We start from the raw sequence: 13,436 nt of genomic DNA on the forward strand, positions 1-13,436 counted from the left end.
TGTAGACAGGCTGGATAACAGTGTGGGAACATTAAAGGGTGAATTTTGTAGACTGCCATGGCAAGGGCTTCCTGTTTTTGTAATATAATTTTTGGCACAGTTTGCGGCATACATTTATTCAGGGGGAGTATTGGGGGCATTTTTTATCATCAGGGGCACAGATCAGGGAGCAGAAAAAATATAATTTACTAATCATTTGGTACAATGGAGGGAGGTTTTTAAACATCTAGGGGGCATTGTGATGGAATTTTTATTTATTTAAGGGCAAATGGTGGGAATTTTTTTTTAGAATCAGGGGGCACATTCTTAACTAGGTGGATCAATATGTGCGAGCTTTAATCTGTTGGACCGATTTTGCAGTTTTCTGATCAGGGACACAGGGGATATTTTTTAATCAGGGGGCAAAGTGTGGGCATTTTTTAACATCCTTTACCCGATGTTGCAGTCAGAGTTGAATACATCGTCTAACTCTAGACTCTTTTGACTGCAGCTATCATGCAAAGACACTGTCAAGCATTGCTTCAGTGCACAGTAGACCTCTATTTTTGAGGTGCTCCACTGCCTGTTGACCTCTATAGTTCAGTGCAGTCATTCTGTCCTCCTCAACCCTCAAACAAAGAAAATTCTGACCAAGAGGAAAGTCAAGTCTGCATTGTATATGACATCCGACCTGTCCAGATCTATTGACATGCACACCAAGTAGAGGTTCCCAAACTTGAACACAGTCCACTGTCAAATATCACTGGTGGCACTGAACCATGCTGAATATTACTGGTGTCTCTTACCCCAATGTTAATGGCCAGTAACGGTTTTTAACATACAGTGAAGTTATAATATCACTGGTACTACCTCCACAATAGTATTTGGAACCAACATCAGAGGTGACACATGAAGAAGGCCTGAGAACCACAAATGCTGATCAGGGAACTTAGCCTAAAGGTTTCTAAGCGTGGACAGATCATGGATATAATCAATGGGAATTCAACACTTCTCCAATTTGTGGACCTCTTAGGACAGTGCAAATAGATGGCATTTTCCTTATATGTTATAAAAATCAAAATAAATTAAAGCTATGTCTTTTTTACTGTAGGTTGGGTTCAGTCATACAATGAAACACAGATGTACTGAGAATAAATGACTGCGAGCAAACACAGGGCTGGGCCTTCCAGGTGTTCACCCGACACCACCGCAGCAATCTACAAGTCTACAGCCAGTCCTCCTTAATTATAACAGATGGAAAGTGTTCTCACATTTGTTTTTTTGGATTAAAAGTGGAATATGGAGGCAAAAAATGGACAAGGGCTGAATATAATTGGAGTTGAAGTCATCGTGACCTGAACAGCCGTTACCAATTACAATATAACCTCAGAAAGAAAAGGAGAACAATAAACATCTAGTCTGGTATTGTGGGCTGTGCAATACAATAAACTTTCATCATGTCCATGTTCATCGAAAATAAAAATAAAAATTTAGAATTTTTTGCTGTTTTCCTTTTCCTCAGTACTATGCCAAATAATAGTGTCCTTCTGTAGTAGTCAACAAGTATGATAAGACCTCCTATACAGACAGGCAATCCATTGTCAGTTTATTGCTGCTGTGAGGGGAGGTTATCTGAAGGTTAATTCTCATTATAATAGTAGATTGTAGAATGTACGACAGCACTATCGTCCTTTTTTGAGAGACGTAGAGCGCTATCAGTGTAATGTGTGATGCCACGAGTCACTCATCCCCCCACTCTCTGGCTGGAACGATGGCCTGACAGAGAGTAAAGTGACAGGAAGTAGAATACATGGAGTGACTTTAAAAAAACTACATGCACAAAAACATCCACTACTTTTTATTTAAAAAATGGAAAAAAAATAAAAATACATTGAATATTCACTAAGGGTACTTTCACACTTGCGTTGTTTGATTCCGGCAGGCAGTTCCATTGCCTGAACTGCCTGCCTGATCAGGCAAACTGTATGCAAACGGATGTCATTTTTTCTGACCGATCAGGCATTTTTCTGATCAGTCAGAAAAATGCATTGCAATACCGGATCCGTTTTTCCGGTGTCATCAGGCAAAACGGATCCGTTTTTATTTTTCCTCATTTTTAAAGGTCTGCGCATGCGCAGACCGGAAGGACGGATCCGGCATTCCGGTATTTTGAATGCCGGATCCGGTATGGAAAAAAATGCCGGATCTGTTTTTCGCCATGCTACGGTTTTCTCTTTTGCCTGATCAGTCAAAACGACTGAACTGAAGACATCCTGGTGCATCCTGAACGGATTACTCTCCATTCAGATTGCATGGGGATATGGCTGATCAGTTATTTTCCGGTATAGAGTCCCTAGGACGGAATTCTATGCCGGAAATGAAAAATGCTAGTGTGAAAGTACCATTATTTGCAGGTGGATAACGTGTTAAAGAAAATATTGCTAAAAGTGTCCCTTTAAGGCCTCTTTCACATGAGCGTTACGGATTAGGTCCGGATGCGTTCAGTGAAACTCGCACCATTTTGCAAGCAAGTTCAGTCAGTTTTGTCTGCAATTGCGTTCAGTTGTTCAGTTTTTTGCGCGCAAGTGTAATCCGTTTTGATGCGTTTTTCACACGCGTGATAAAAAACTGAAGGTTTACAAACATCTCTTAGCAACCATCAGTGAAAACGCACTGCATGCGCACTTGCTTGCGGATGCAATGCGTTTTTCACTGAAGCCCCATTCACTTCTATGGGGCCAGGGCTGCGTGAAAAACGCAGAATATAGAACATGCTGCGATTTTCATGCAACGCAGAAGTGATGTGTGAAAAAAACGCTCATGTACACAGACCCATTGAAATGAATAGGTCCAGATTCAGTGCGGGTGCTATGCTTTCACGTCACGCATTGCACCCGCGCGGAAAACTCACTCGTGTGAAAGGGGCCTAAATTGGCCATAGACATAAGATAGTTTCCAGACAATAAATAATATTCTTCTACTGAATATTATCCAAAACTCCATGTACATGCCAATTCAGCAAGGTCAAATGGGCCTTTTATTTGTACAGGAGAAGGGAGAGAAGCAATTGACAGACACCTCTGACTGGAAAGTAAAGGCATAAACTTGTTGTTCCTTGTTCCATCCACACTGAGGGACCTACATCTTTAGCCAGCTCAGTTTCTACAACTTTAATTGATTTCAATAGTAACTGTATACATTTCTATGCACTGAGCGCCCTCTGGTGGTGGCTGCAGGCAGCCAGTTTTATAAAATGCTGTGATAAAGAAAGCAGGAGATGAACAGATGAACAGATTTATGCCAGCTTTCTGGTGTAAATACTTTGAGAAATGTGTTGTTCAGTATGAGGACCATATTTTTCAAGCACCTGTTTCACTTTTTCCAACATAGCAGTCAGAGAAAGTAGGTGAGGTGGTGAGTGATTTTTTTTATTACATTTTTTTCTTATTAAAACATTCTTTCTCTTAATAAAAATTTTAAAATTTTTCAGAAATCTTGGAAGTTGTGCTTTATGTTTCCAGTTCCCTGTATTTAACGCATATGTACTGGGAACCTGGGTGGGGGAGGGGCCAAACTAAGCTGTGCTATGGGGCCCTATGATATCTGTGCAAGCCTCTGAATGTGCAAGGGACCCTATACGGTCACGTACTGTTCCGTCAACAGATCATCAAACCTGTTTGCAAAGGTATTCTAAAATGCTTTGCATATTGTGCAAGCATGCTACAGAATGTCTAGAATGATGGTTAAAGCAAGATCAAGCCTGCTGCTGTCATTTCTGTTCTGTGAAATAGATGTGACTACGCACTATACACGCACATGTACCTGCTTATGTAAAAAACTGAAATGTCAAGGTACGGTATAGACAAAAACATCACCCGGCATTCTGCTCTAAAGAGATTGAGAAGGTAAGTAACATAATCAGATGCAATGATAAAAAAATATATAGAAAAGACTGAAAATAATAATAATAATCTAATCACAATCTAAGAAACAATGTCAGCTGTAACTGTGATAGTAAAGGTATAATTAGACCAAATCATTAGACTGATGACTACCCTGATTAGTAGACCTCAGAATGGAAAAAAAAGGATATGGTTTCTCCATGGGGTAGGTCATATGTCATTTGAACTTTGGGGTTTTAAGTTCACCAGGGATATACACTCACCTAAAGAATTATTAGGAACACCTGTTCTATTTCTCATTAATGTGATTATCTAGTCAACCAATCACACGGCAGTTGCTTCAATGCATGTAGGGTTGTGGTCCTGGTCAAGACAATCTCCTGAACTCCAAACTGAATGTCAGAATGGGAAAGAAAGGTGGGCTACAACACCAGAAGACCCCACCGGGTACCACTCATCTCCACTACAAATAGGAAAAAGAGGCTACAATTTGCACAAGCTCACCAAAATTGGACTGTTGAAGACTGGAAAAATGTTGCCTGGTCTGATGGGTCTCGATTTCTGTTGAGACATTCAAATGGTAGAGTCCGAATTTGGCGTAAACAGAATGAGAACATGTATCCATCATGCCTTGTTACCACTGTGCAGGCTGGTGGTGGTGGTGTAATGGTGTGGGAGATGTTTTCTGGGCACACTTTAGGGTCCCTAGTGCCAATTGGCCATCGTTTAAATGCCACGGGCTACCTGAGCATTGTTTCTGACCATGTCCATCCCTTCATGACCACCATGTACCCATTCTCTGAAGGCTACTTCCAGCAGGATAATGCACCATGTCACAAAGCTCGAATCATTTCAAATTGGTTTGTTGAACGTGACAATGAGTTCACTGTACTAAAATGGCCCCACAGTCACCAGATCTCAACCCAATAGAGCATCTTTGGGATGTGCTGGAACGGGAGCTTCATGCCCTGGATGTGCATCGCTTGCCTGTGCCTCGCCGGACTTGTGAAAAAAGATGGCCAGTTTGCATATGTTCGCGGGCGAACATATGCAAACTGGCCATCACTGCTTACAACTGTTGATATTTCACATAATGCTTCCAATCCGTTTGCAAGCGCACAGATAATAGAAGCAGAAAGAATAAAAACAGAAGAAAAACCTTAGGCTCTGATCACATCTGCGTTGGGGGTTACGTTTTGAACAGAAGCCATAGGGCTGTGACAGATCTGTCACATGGCTGACACCATGTCAATGGACAACCATGGCTTATAATGGAGTCCATTGGGTTCCGTCACGGCGTGCGTTGTGTTACTGGAAAGTAACACTACAGGCAGTGTTAAGTTTCCATCAAACGTGATGAAATATGTGACAGACGCTCCTAATTGAGCAGCAGATGTCAACCTCAGCCTTAGGCTTCAGTGGTATGAAAATAATAAAAATAACCAAATATTACTAATATCCGTTACTTTGATTATTCATTAAGATATTGTTCAAAAGACAGATGCAGAAATATCTTTGGATAGGGAATTATTTTCGATTCTGCTAAGACACATTGCTGTTGACTGGTATTAGTAGAATTAGCTTCTTCTGTTCATCAAAAATATAAAAAGCTAATAAATAATCAAGAAAAAAAAATGAAAAGAAACAAGCCATACAGTACATTTTTTGTGAGGTAACCTAAAAAAAAAATGATAGTTGTATCTGCAAACTGGAGTTATAAATAAGGGATCTAATTTTTGACATGCAGGTCAGTCCGGGACAGGCTAGGATGTAGGAACCTAGCACATCCCTCTCGTCTGACAGTAATTCTATAACTGTATTCTTTGTCTCTGCTTTACAAATAGGACCATTATTTCCCCTAGTATCAATGCATCGGATTTCTAGAAATCTATAATACGCAGCAGTTTCTCAGCTATGATACAGTAACAATGCCAGGCTGTGTAGTCTTGTCGCAGCTCTCATAGGGAATGTCTCAGAAGCCTAATTAAAAAGCACTGCTCTTAGTGTATGTGTGATTTATCATCCCACGGCTATTACTATAACACTGCTTACTAGATGGTAAAATAGTTCTGCTCGCTAATAAATATGCATGCCGCGTATATGCCTTGTAAAATTAATGATGTGCATAATGCAGCAGTATTTTTACCAGACTCTGTTCACACTGTGTTCACCCATTAATTCTGGCATATGCACCCAAAAAAATAATAATAACGCACCCAGATAGAAGTCGGATTGCTGCAAAACTTAGCATACGGTTATGTCTCAGGTAGATATGCAAATGATTACAGGTGTGGTCTGATTAGACACTGGGTCCTGCCTCAAGAGGTTATTAAAGTGCTTCCCCAGGGCCCTATAAAGAGGCTCTCAGAGGCTACTTTGGGGTAGTGTACCTCTTGGGGAAGATTGTTGACTGTTAGAAATGCTTCTGTGACACACTTGACATGCTGCCCAGTTGACAGAGTCTGAGAGGCAACACATCACTTGACTGAAAGAAGCAGGATGGTTGCTCTGATAACTTTTAAAGGGGTTCTGCAGTTTATCTCCTCTAGATAGATCATCAGCATCTGATCGGCAGGGGTCCAACACCTGGGACCCCCGCCGATCAGCTGTTTGAGAAGGCAGCGGCACTGGCAGTAGCGCCGCAGCCTTCTCACTGTTTACCACAGGCCCAGTGACGTCACGACTAGTATCACTCGCCTGGGCGCGGCTAAGCTCTGTTCACTTGAATGGAGCTTAGCCGCGCCCAGGCCAGTTGATACTAGTCGTGACGTCACTGGGCCTGTGGTAAGCAGTGAGAAGCTGGAGGGCCGCTGCTTTCTCAAACAGTTGTCCACCATCCAAACAGGGGGCATCTTCAATATATGTCTATGTCTCTCCTGGACCTTTTCTGGGCACTTAGCAGACCCATTACCTTTCCTGCCACTGTCAGCCAGACACCGCTGCCTTTGTTTGCAGTGGTGTCATGAATGTGAAACCTGGACTGTTACAGGCTGGAACCATATCATCATTAATGATGAATCCAGGTTCTGTTTGGTTTCTCACTACAGTAAAGTTTGAGTATGGAGGCCCCGTGGTGAGCACTTCAACCCTGCCTTTGCTATGGAGTGACACATTGCCCCAATTGTTGGTGTCATAATCTAGGGAGATATTGCATATGACAGTCGGTCACCCCTAGTAGTGAGAAGAAGGAAACTAACAGCTCAGTGATATGTGCAGAACATCCCGCGGCCACATGTCATGCCTTTCAACTTTGGAAAATGGCAAAGAGGGACAATATGTGCGCCGTGCATCACGGCAATTCTTTTTCATACTAGGCCACGCCTCTAACTCCTCCCAAAGCATCATTACTGACTCTGTCCGCTAGGTGAGTATAAGTCCCTTTACTTTTTGACAGCGAGTGAAGCCCCTGAGACAATTTTTTGTCTTGCACTTCAATAACCATTTAAATATTAGCACATCATTCATGGGATTATAGATATTTTAAGCTCCAAATTGAACCAAATAATGAAGTTCTGGTCTAATGTACAGGTAGAAACCGTACAGAGAGTTACTAAGGAGCAATTTAGTAAATGTATTAATGCACATTTATGCATTTAGTCCCCAGGTCAAAAAGAGGGACATTTAAGGATCAAAGAGGGACAGAGGGACTTGGGTCCAAAAGAGGGACGCTTGGGAGGTATGACATGTGTTGCCCCTTGTGGGAGGGCTGGCATTTTTCAGCAGGATAATGCTCACCCATACACAGCAAGGGTTTCCCAGGAATGTCTCCAGGAATGTCTCCGGGAATGTCTCCAGGAATGTCTCCAGGAATGTCTCCAGGAATGTCTCCGGGAATGTCCCCAGGAATGTCTCCGGGATGCCGGGTCACCAGTTTTTTAACCAATCGAGCATTGATGGGACCAGATAGGACGCCAGCTTCAGCTTGCTATGAGTCTGCAGGATCTACAGTCCCAGCTGTAACGTCTGTGGGTAAATGTACTGCAGCATACCAGACAGAACCTGTATGCCGCCATGTCCATCTTATCCTGTCCAAGCTAGAGGCGGCCCAAGGAATTAAAGCCTCCTTTCAATTGTACTGTTGTCACACATAGGAAGTTTCATTTGACTCCCAACAACTCCTTCTTGGTGCATTATTTTTTTTAGTGAGTGTACCTTGGCATAAAATGTACTGCAGACATATGAAATTGAGTCTGGCACAGTGAAAAAAATTCACTTTAAAGCGGTATTCCCCTCTGGGATCCGCTCCTATCTCCAGAATGGGATCGAGTTGCACCCGGCCAGAAATGAACAGGTGCATGTCTCTCTCTATTCACTTCAATAGCACGTCTGAAATAACCGAGTCAGAACGCTTAGCTATTCCTGGAAGTGCTATTGAAGATAATGGAGACAGCCTTGAATGTGTGGCCACCTCCATTCTAGAGAAAGGACTTGGATCCCAGAGGTGGGAACTGCATCTGTCGGACATTTATGCAGTATCCTGTGGATATGCCATAAATGTCCCAGATCAGAAAACCCCTTTAAGGTGGTATATGTTTTTTTTGTTTTGTTTTGTTTCTTTTTTTCTAATATATTATTTTATTTTATGATTGCATGTTTTTTATTATATTTCTGAACATGATTATGGGGCAACCATCTTCCCTGAAATCTATCTATCATTCTAACCTTCGGCACGCCAGCTGTTGTGAAACCACAATTCCCAGCAGGGTCAATTCACTTTTGTGGGAGCCATGAGAAGAGCAGAACAAGTATGCATGATGGGAGTGGTTGTAGTTTCACAACAGCTGGCGTGCCGGAGGTTGCCTACCCCTGTTTTAATCTGTCTAATCCTGCCTGTGATAAAGGGATGACAGCTGAAAAATGGGAATTGGTGTCTATTATTAATGCCCAACACGTAAACTGCAGGATGTTAGTATTTGTTAATAATATAGTGTCACGGAAAATTGTATATAATATTGCCAAAGTTTAACATAAACACTGGATTTAAACAATAGGTAATTTACATTCAGAAGCTTCATGGAAAGTAGCTCCTGGTTCTAGCTTACAGGAAAAAGTCATCACGGAAACCCATGGTAAAAAATATGTTGCAAAAGGACCAACCATAAGTGGTTGTCTAAAGTAGTCAATCCCTTTAAAAAGTTTTTCTTTTTCTCTTGGAAAACAAAAATCATGTTATTTCTATGTTCTATCTATGGGCAGCCATGTTGGCTGGTGTCTCCCGAATACCAGTGGTAGATAAAGGGCATTTGTCCACTGTTGTACTCATGCCACATCGACTCCCGAGAACAATTCATGGATTAATTTGATCTTGCATTAAAAGTTATACCAAAACAAGAACATACAGCATATACAGGGAAAAGGTATACAGTATATAATAGATATCACAAACATATACAAGGAGATATGCATAGACATTGTATAGTAATATTGATTGAAATAAATACACTATATTACATTTGTGGTTACATTTTCTGGCCTAACATTAAAAGAGATGTTTACACATGAGCTTACAGTAAGCCACGAGAGACCAGACGTGCACGGCTCAAGCAAAAGAGTACTTTCATTATGTAGCGGAAAATGCTAATAATGTATATTGGTGCCCAAGAGAGGTTAATAGCATGCAGGGGAATAAAACCAAACAGAGTAGTAAGACAGAAAGACAGATTTATACCATTTCTAAATCTTAGCCCTAAAAACACCTTTTCTGTTACATACCAATTTTTGCACTTGATCCAGGTGATAAGGCCCACATGATGAAATCAAAACAAAAAATGTGACTGGAAAAAGAAAACGTGAAGAGTAAAAATATGCACACAAATGAAAAAAGGAACCAAAAAAATCCATGTAAAATATATAGAAATGGCAGAATAAAATATATTATGAAGAAAATAAAAGATCATAATTGAAATAAATAGATATATAACAAAATGACAATATAAAAATAAATAATGAAATAAAATAAATAAATAAAGAATGAAATAAAAATAAATAAATACAATGGTAACACTTAAACCGGGTCTGGATAGATTTAAGGAGCCAAGACAATACTTATCTTAGGCCTGATGTAACACTTCTGAGAGTATAGACTGTATTATACCGGCAGATTGCCTGCCAGATGATCACTAATTAGCATTTGTAGTAACGTTCGTTAGCGATGATCTGGCAGTGTAATACTGCCGCCAATTACAGGGGCAATCCAAATATTTCAAAAATCCTTGTTTGCAGGTGTCAGATCGTGCTGTGTGATCACAATCTGTTGACGGCGAACAATGATTCAGTATAGGGAGGAGTGATGTTATAACGATCGCTCCTCCCTATACTGAGGAGGAGATCGCTGCATGTAATAGCAGCGGTCTCCCCCACTAACGAGCAGGTGATTGCCGGGAAGGAACGCTTCCCTCCCAACAATCACCTTCTTGATCTGGCTGTCTAATACAGCCATAAGGCCTCATTCACACTACCTGTACAATCTCTGCAATATGATCCTTTCTGTGGACTCCTACTGTACCTCCATATGGCTTTAATTTCCTATACAATGCATTCGAAAAGTTTTCAGGCCATTTTACTTTCTTTCACTTTTTTTCAGGATGCATATCTGAGCAAAAACCAAGCCACAATGAGGAACAACCTGCCCACAGAGCTCAGAGACAGGATTGTGTGGAGGCACAGGACTGGAGAAGGGTACAAAAATTTCTGCTGCACTGAAAGTTTCCAAGAGAACAGTGGCCTTCATAATTTTCAAGTGGAGGAAGTTTGGAACAACCAGAACTTTTCCTAAAGCTGGCTGCCCCACTGGAGAAAAGCCTTGAAAAGAGAGGTGATCAAGAACCCAATGGACCCCCAGCAGAGCTTTAAAGATCCTGTGTGCAGATGGGAGAAACTTCTAGAAGGTCAACCATCACTGCAGTGCTCCATCAATCTGGGCTTTATGACAGAGTGGCCAGAAAGAAGCCTCTCCTCAGTAAAACACACATGAAAGCCCATCTGGAGTTTGCAAACAAAAAGCACCTAAAGGACTCTCAAACTGTGAGAAACAAGATTCTCTGGTTTGATTAAACCAAGACTGAACTTTCTCAAGTCTAAGCATCATGTCTGCAGGAAACCAGGCACCGCCTAATACCATGAGGGTGTTTTTTCAGAGGCTGGTCAGGGTTGAGGGAAATCAGAATGGAGCAATATCGAGAGACATTCTTAATGAAAACTTTATCCAGAGTGCTCTGGGCCTCAGACTGGGCCGAAGCGTTACCAACTGACAAGACAATGACCCTAAGCACACAGCCACAACAACACAGGAGTGGCTTAGGGACAACTCTGTGAATCTCCTTGAGTGGTCCAGCCAGAGCCCTGACTTGAGTCCACTCAAACAACTCTGGAGAGACCTGAAAATGGCTGTCCACTGATGGTCCTCATCCAACCTGACAAAGCTTGATCTGCAGAGAAGAATGGCCGAAAATCCAGCTGTGCAAACCTTGTGGCATCATACCCAAGAAGACTGGAGGATGTCATTGCTGCCAAAGGTGCTTCAACTAAGCTCTAAGGGTCTGAATACTTATGTCTATTTACTCTTTTATTATGGAGTATTGAGTGCAGAATGAGGAAAAAACCATTTTTTTATTATTATTATTTTAGTGCAACATTACAAAATGTGAAAAAGTGAAAGGGTCTGAAGACTTTCTGAATGCATTGTAGATGCACACAAAAGTACACTGCTTGTAGTGGAGAATATTTCAGTAATGTGGTGCCACACAGAGCACCCCATGGCGGCACATGGAGATATATGAAGCTTCTGTGCATTAAGCTTTATCTAAAACCGATGCAGTGCAAAATATCCTGCTGGTTCTAAGACGTATCTAATTGGCTTCTTACATATAATATTGCCTTCACTTGCATCCTTTGCTAACTAGTACTTCATATCTCTTCTTCTCCATCACTGACGTGTCTGTGATTTTACCCAGATGGTTGGTGAATAACTCTCACGGTACACATATGTCCCCTGAACAGATAAGCACGTGATGACGCCATGAGTCTCTGACTATGGAACAAGTCCAGATAAATTTGACACAAACATTTTGTTTATAAAGAGAACATTTTATCTATCAATGACCAGAAATACTGTGAAATGTCATGTTTTATACTAATAATGACAAAATAAGTTATACCACAATCGCTTATGTAATGTGCACTCGGTCATACAATATGTACTAGCCACCCGGTTCAAGCTCACAAAGCTTGCAATATCCACATGTGAAAAATGCCGGTCAGATCTAAATTTTTCTTCTAATTAAAGAGCTTCTCACAACATTTGTAGCGTTTCATCCATTCCATTTGAAAAGAACTTCAGTGGGTACGTACACCGAGGTGCCTCATGGCTGTTGTTACCTCATCAAGCTACATTTTAGGAAGACACACCGCCACCTTCATGTGTGAGGAAGGGGGGGGGGTGTCCTCTAGAAACGTAGTGTGGTGGTAATCAATCAGCCATGAAGCACCTCAGTGTACATACCCACTGAAGTTCTTTGCAAATGGAATGGATGAAAATAAATGGATAGATTGTAAAGAAAGGCTACGAGTGTCATGAGAAGCTCTTGAAAGGGGTTTTCCAAGACTTTCCTACTGATGCCCTATCCTCTGAATAAGTCATCAGTTACTGATTGATGGAGGTCCAACCCCTGGGACACCAGCCGATCAGCTGTTTGACAGCCATGGCCTTCTCTCTGCTTTCCCTAGGCCAAGTGACATCACGTTCATTGGTCCCGCGGTCTAGGCACAGCTCAGCCCCATTGAAGTAAATGCCAGGTACTGGCCGCTATACAATGTACGGCGCTGTGCTTGGTGAGCAGGGAGAAGGCTGCGGCGCTACTGAGAGCACCGCTGCCTCCTCAAACAGCTGACCGGTCCTAGGTGTCAGACTCCCACCGATCAGATACTGATGACCTATCCGGAAGATGAGTCATCAGTAGAAAAGACTCTGAAAGCCCCTTAGACAAAAAACTTGGATCTAAAGTAACTTTTTCACTGGTATTAAAATCTAATATATTACATTACCGAATTTAAAGGCCACTGTACATTCCCAGAGATCTGAACAGACTACAGTGCCTATTCAATGTGGTCTCAGGCTAACCACTGGGGTGAAGTATGAGCACATCTAGATGTGGTAATCATGAGGCTTCCTATGAAACGCAAGGTCTTTGTTACTAATGTAGTCCTGTCACTGCCACCATCTTCTATTGATCTGGAGATGTCTCCGCAGCATGGGCATAATGGTGGGACACCCAGTCATTCAGCTGACAGCTGTTAGTCCCCATCCACCCAGTAGTATGCATCTTTGACTCCTGCTGAGCATGCATGTTATGTTTGCATGTATTACATACATGTAGTATATGTATATAAAGTCATGTCATCCTCAGCTACACAGGAACAGCATCTGTCGTGATGTAGATAAAGCATTTTTCATGCCCTAGACAGCTGCCTACTTTACCTATGCCCTCAGTCCTGGCCTTCTTCAAAAGCTTCTGCAGGCCTAAGTGAGGCTATCCAAAGGCAATGGTCAGTGTTCTG

General features: G+C 41.8%; 1 protein-coding gene across 3 annotated transcripts in view; it reads right to left on the minus strand.

The window, feature by feature from the left end:
- The window catches only part of PCDH7 (protocadherin 7), a 55,108-nt gene that overhangs the window by 17,489 nt on the left and 24,183 nt on the right, over positions 1 to 13,436 (minus strand). Inside the window, exons 2-3 of one of the 3 annotated variants that reach the window (XM_044296693.1) lie at positions 9,594 to 9,655; positions 4,396 to 4,442 (exon numbers count right to left, since the gene is read on the minus strand). The exons of 1 other annotated variant lie outside the window; for it this stretch is intronic. In XM_044296693.1, the coding sequence (XP_044152628.1) occupies positions 9,638 to 9,655 (18 nt within the window). In that variant the 3' untranslated portion in view covers positions 4,396 to 4,442; positions 9,594 to 9,637. Of the gene's footprint in view, positions 1 to 4,395; positions 4,443 to 9,593; positions 9,656 to 13,436 lie in introns of those variants that run through there. One more of the 3 variants, XM_044296685.1, reaches the window with a different exon arrangement.

This window comes from Bufo gargarizans, chromosome 1 (assembly GCF_014858855.1).
Source record: "Bufo gargarizans isolate SCDJY-AF-19 chromosome 1, ASM1485885v1, whole genome shotgun sequence".
NCBI classification, from domain to species: Eukaryota; Metazoa; Chordata; class Amphibia; order Anura; family Bufonidae; genus Bufo; species Bufo gargarizans.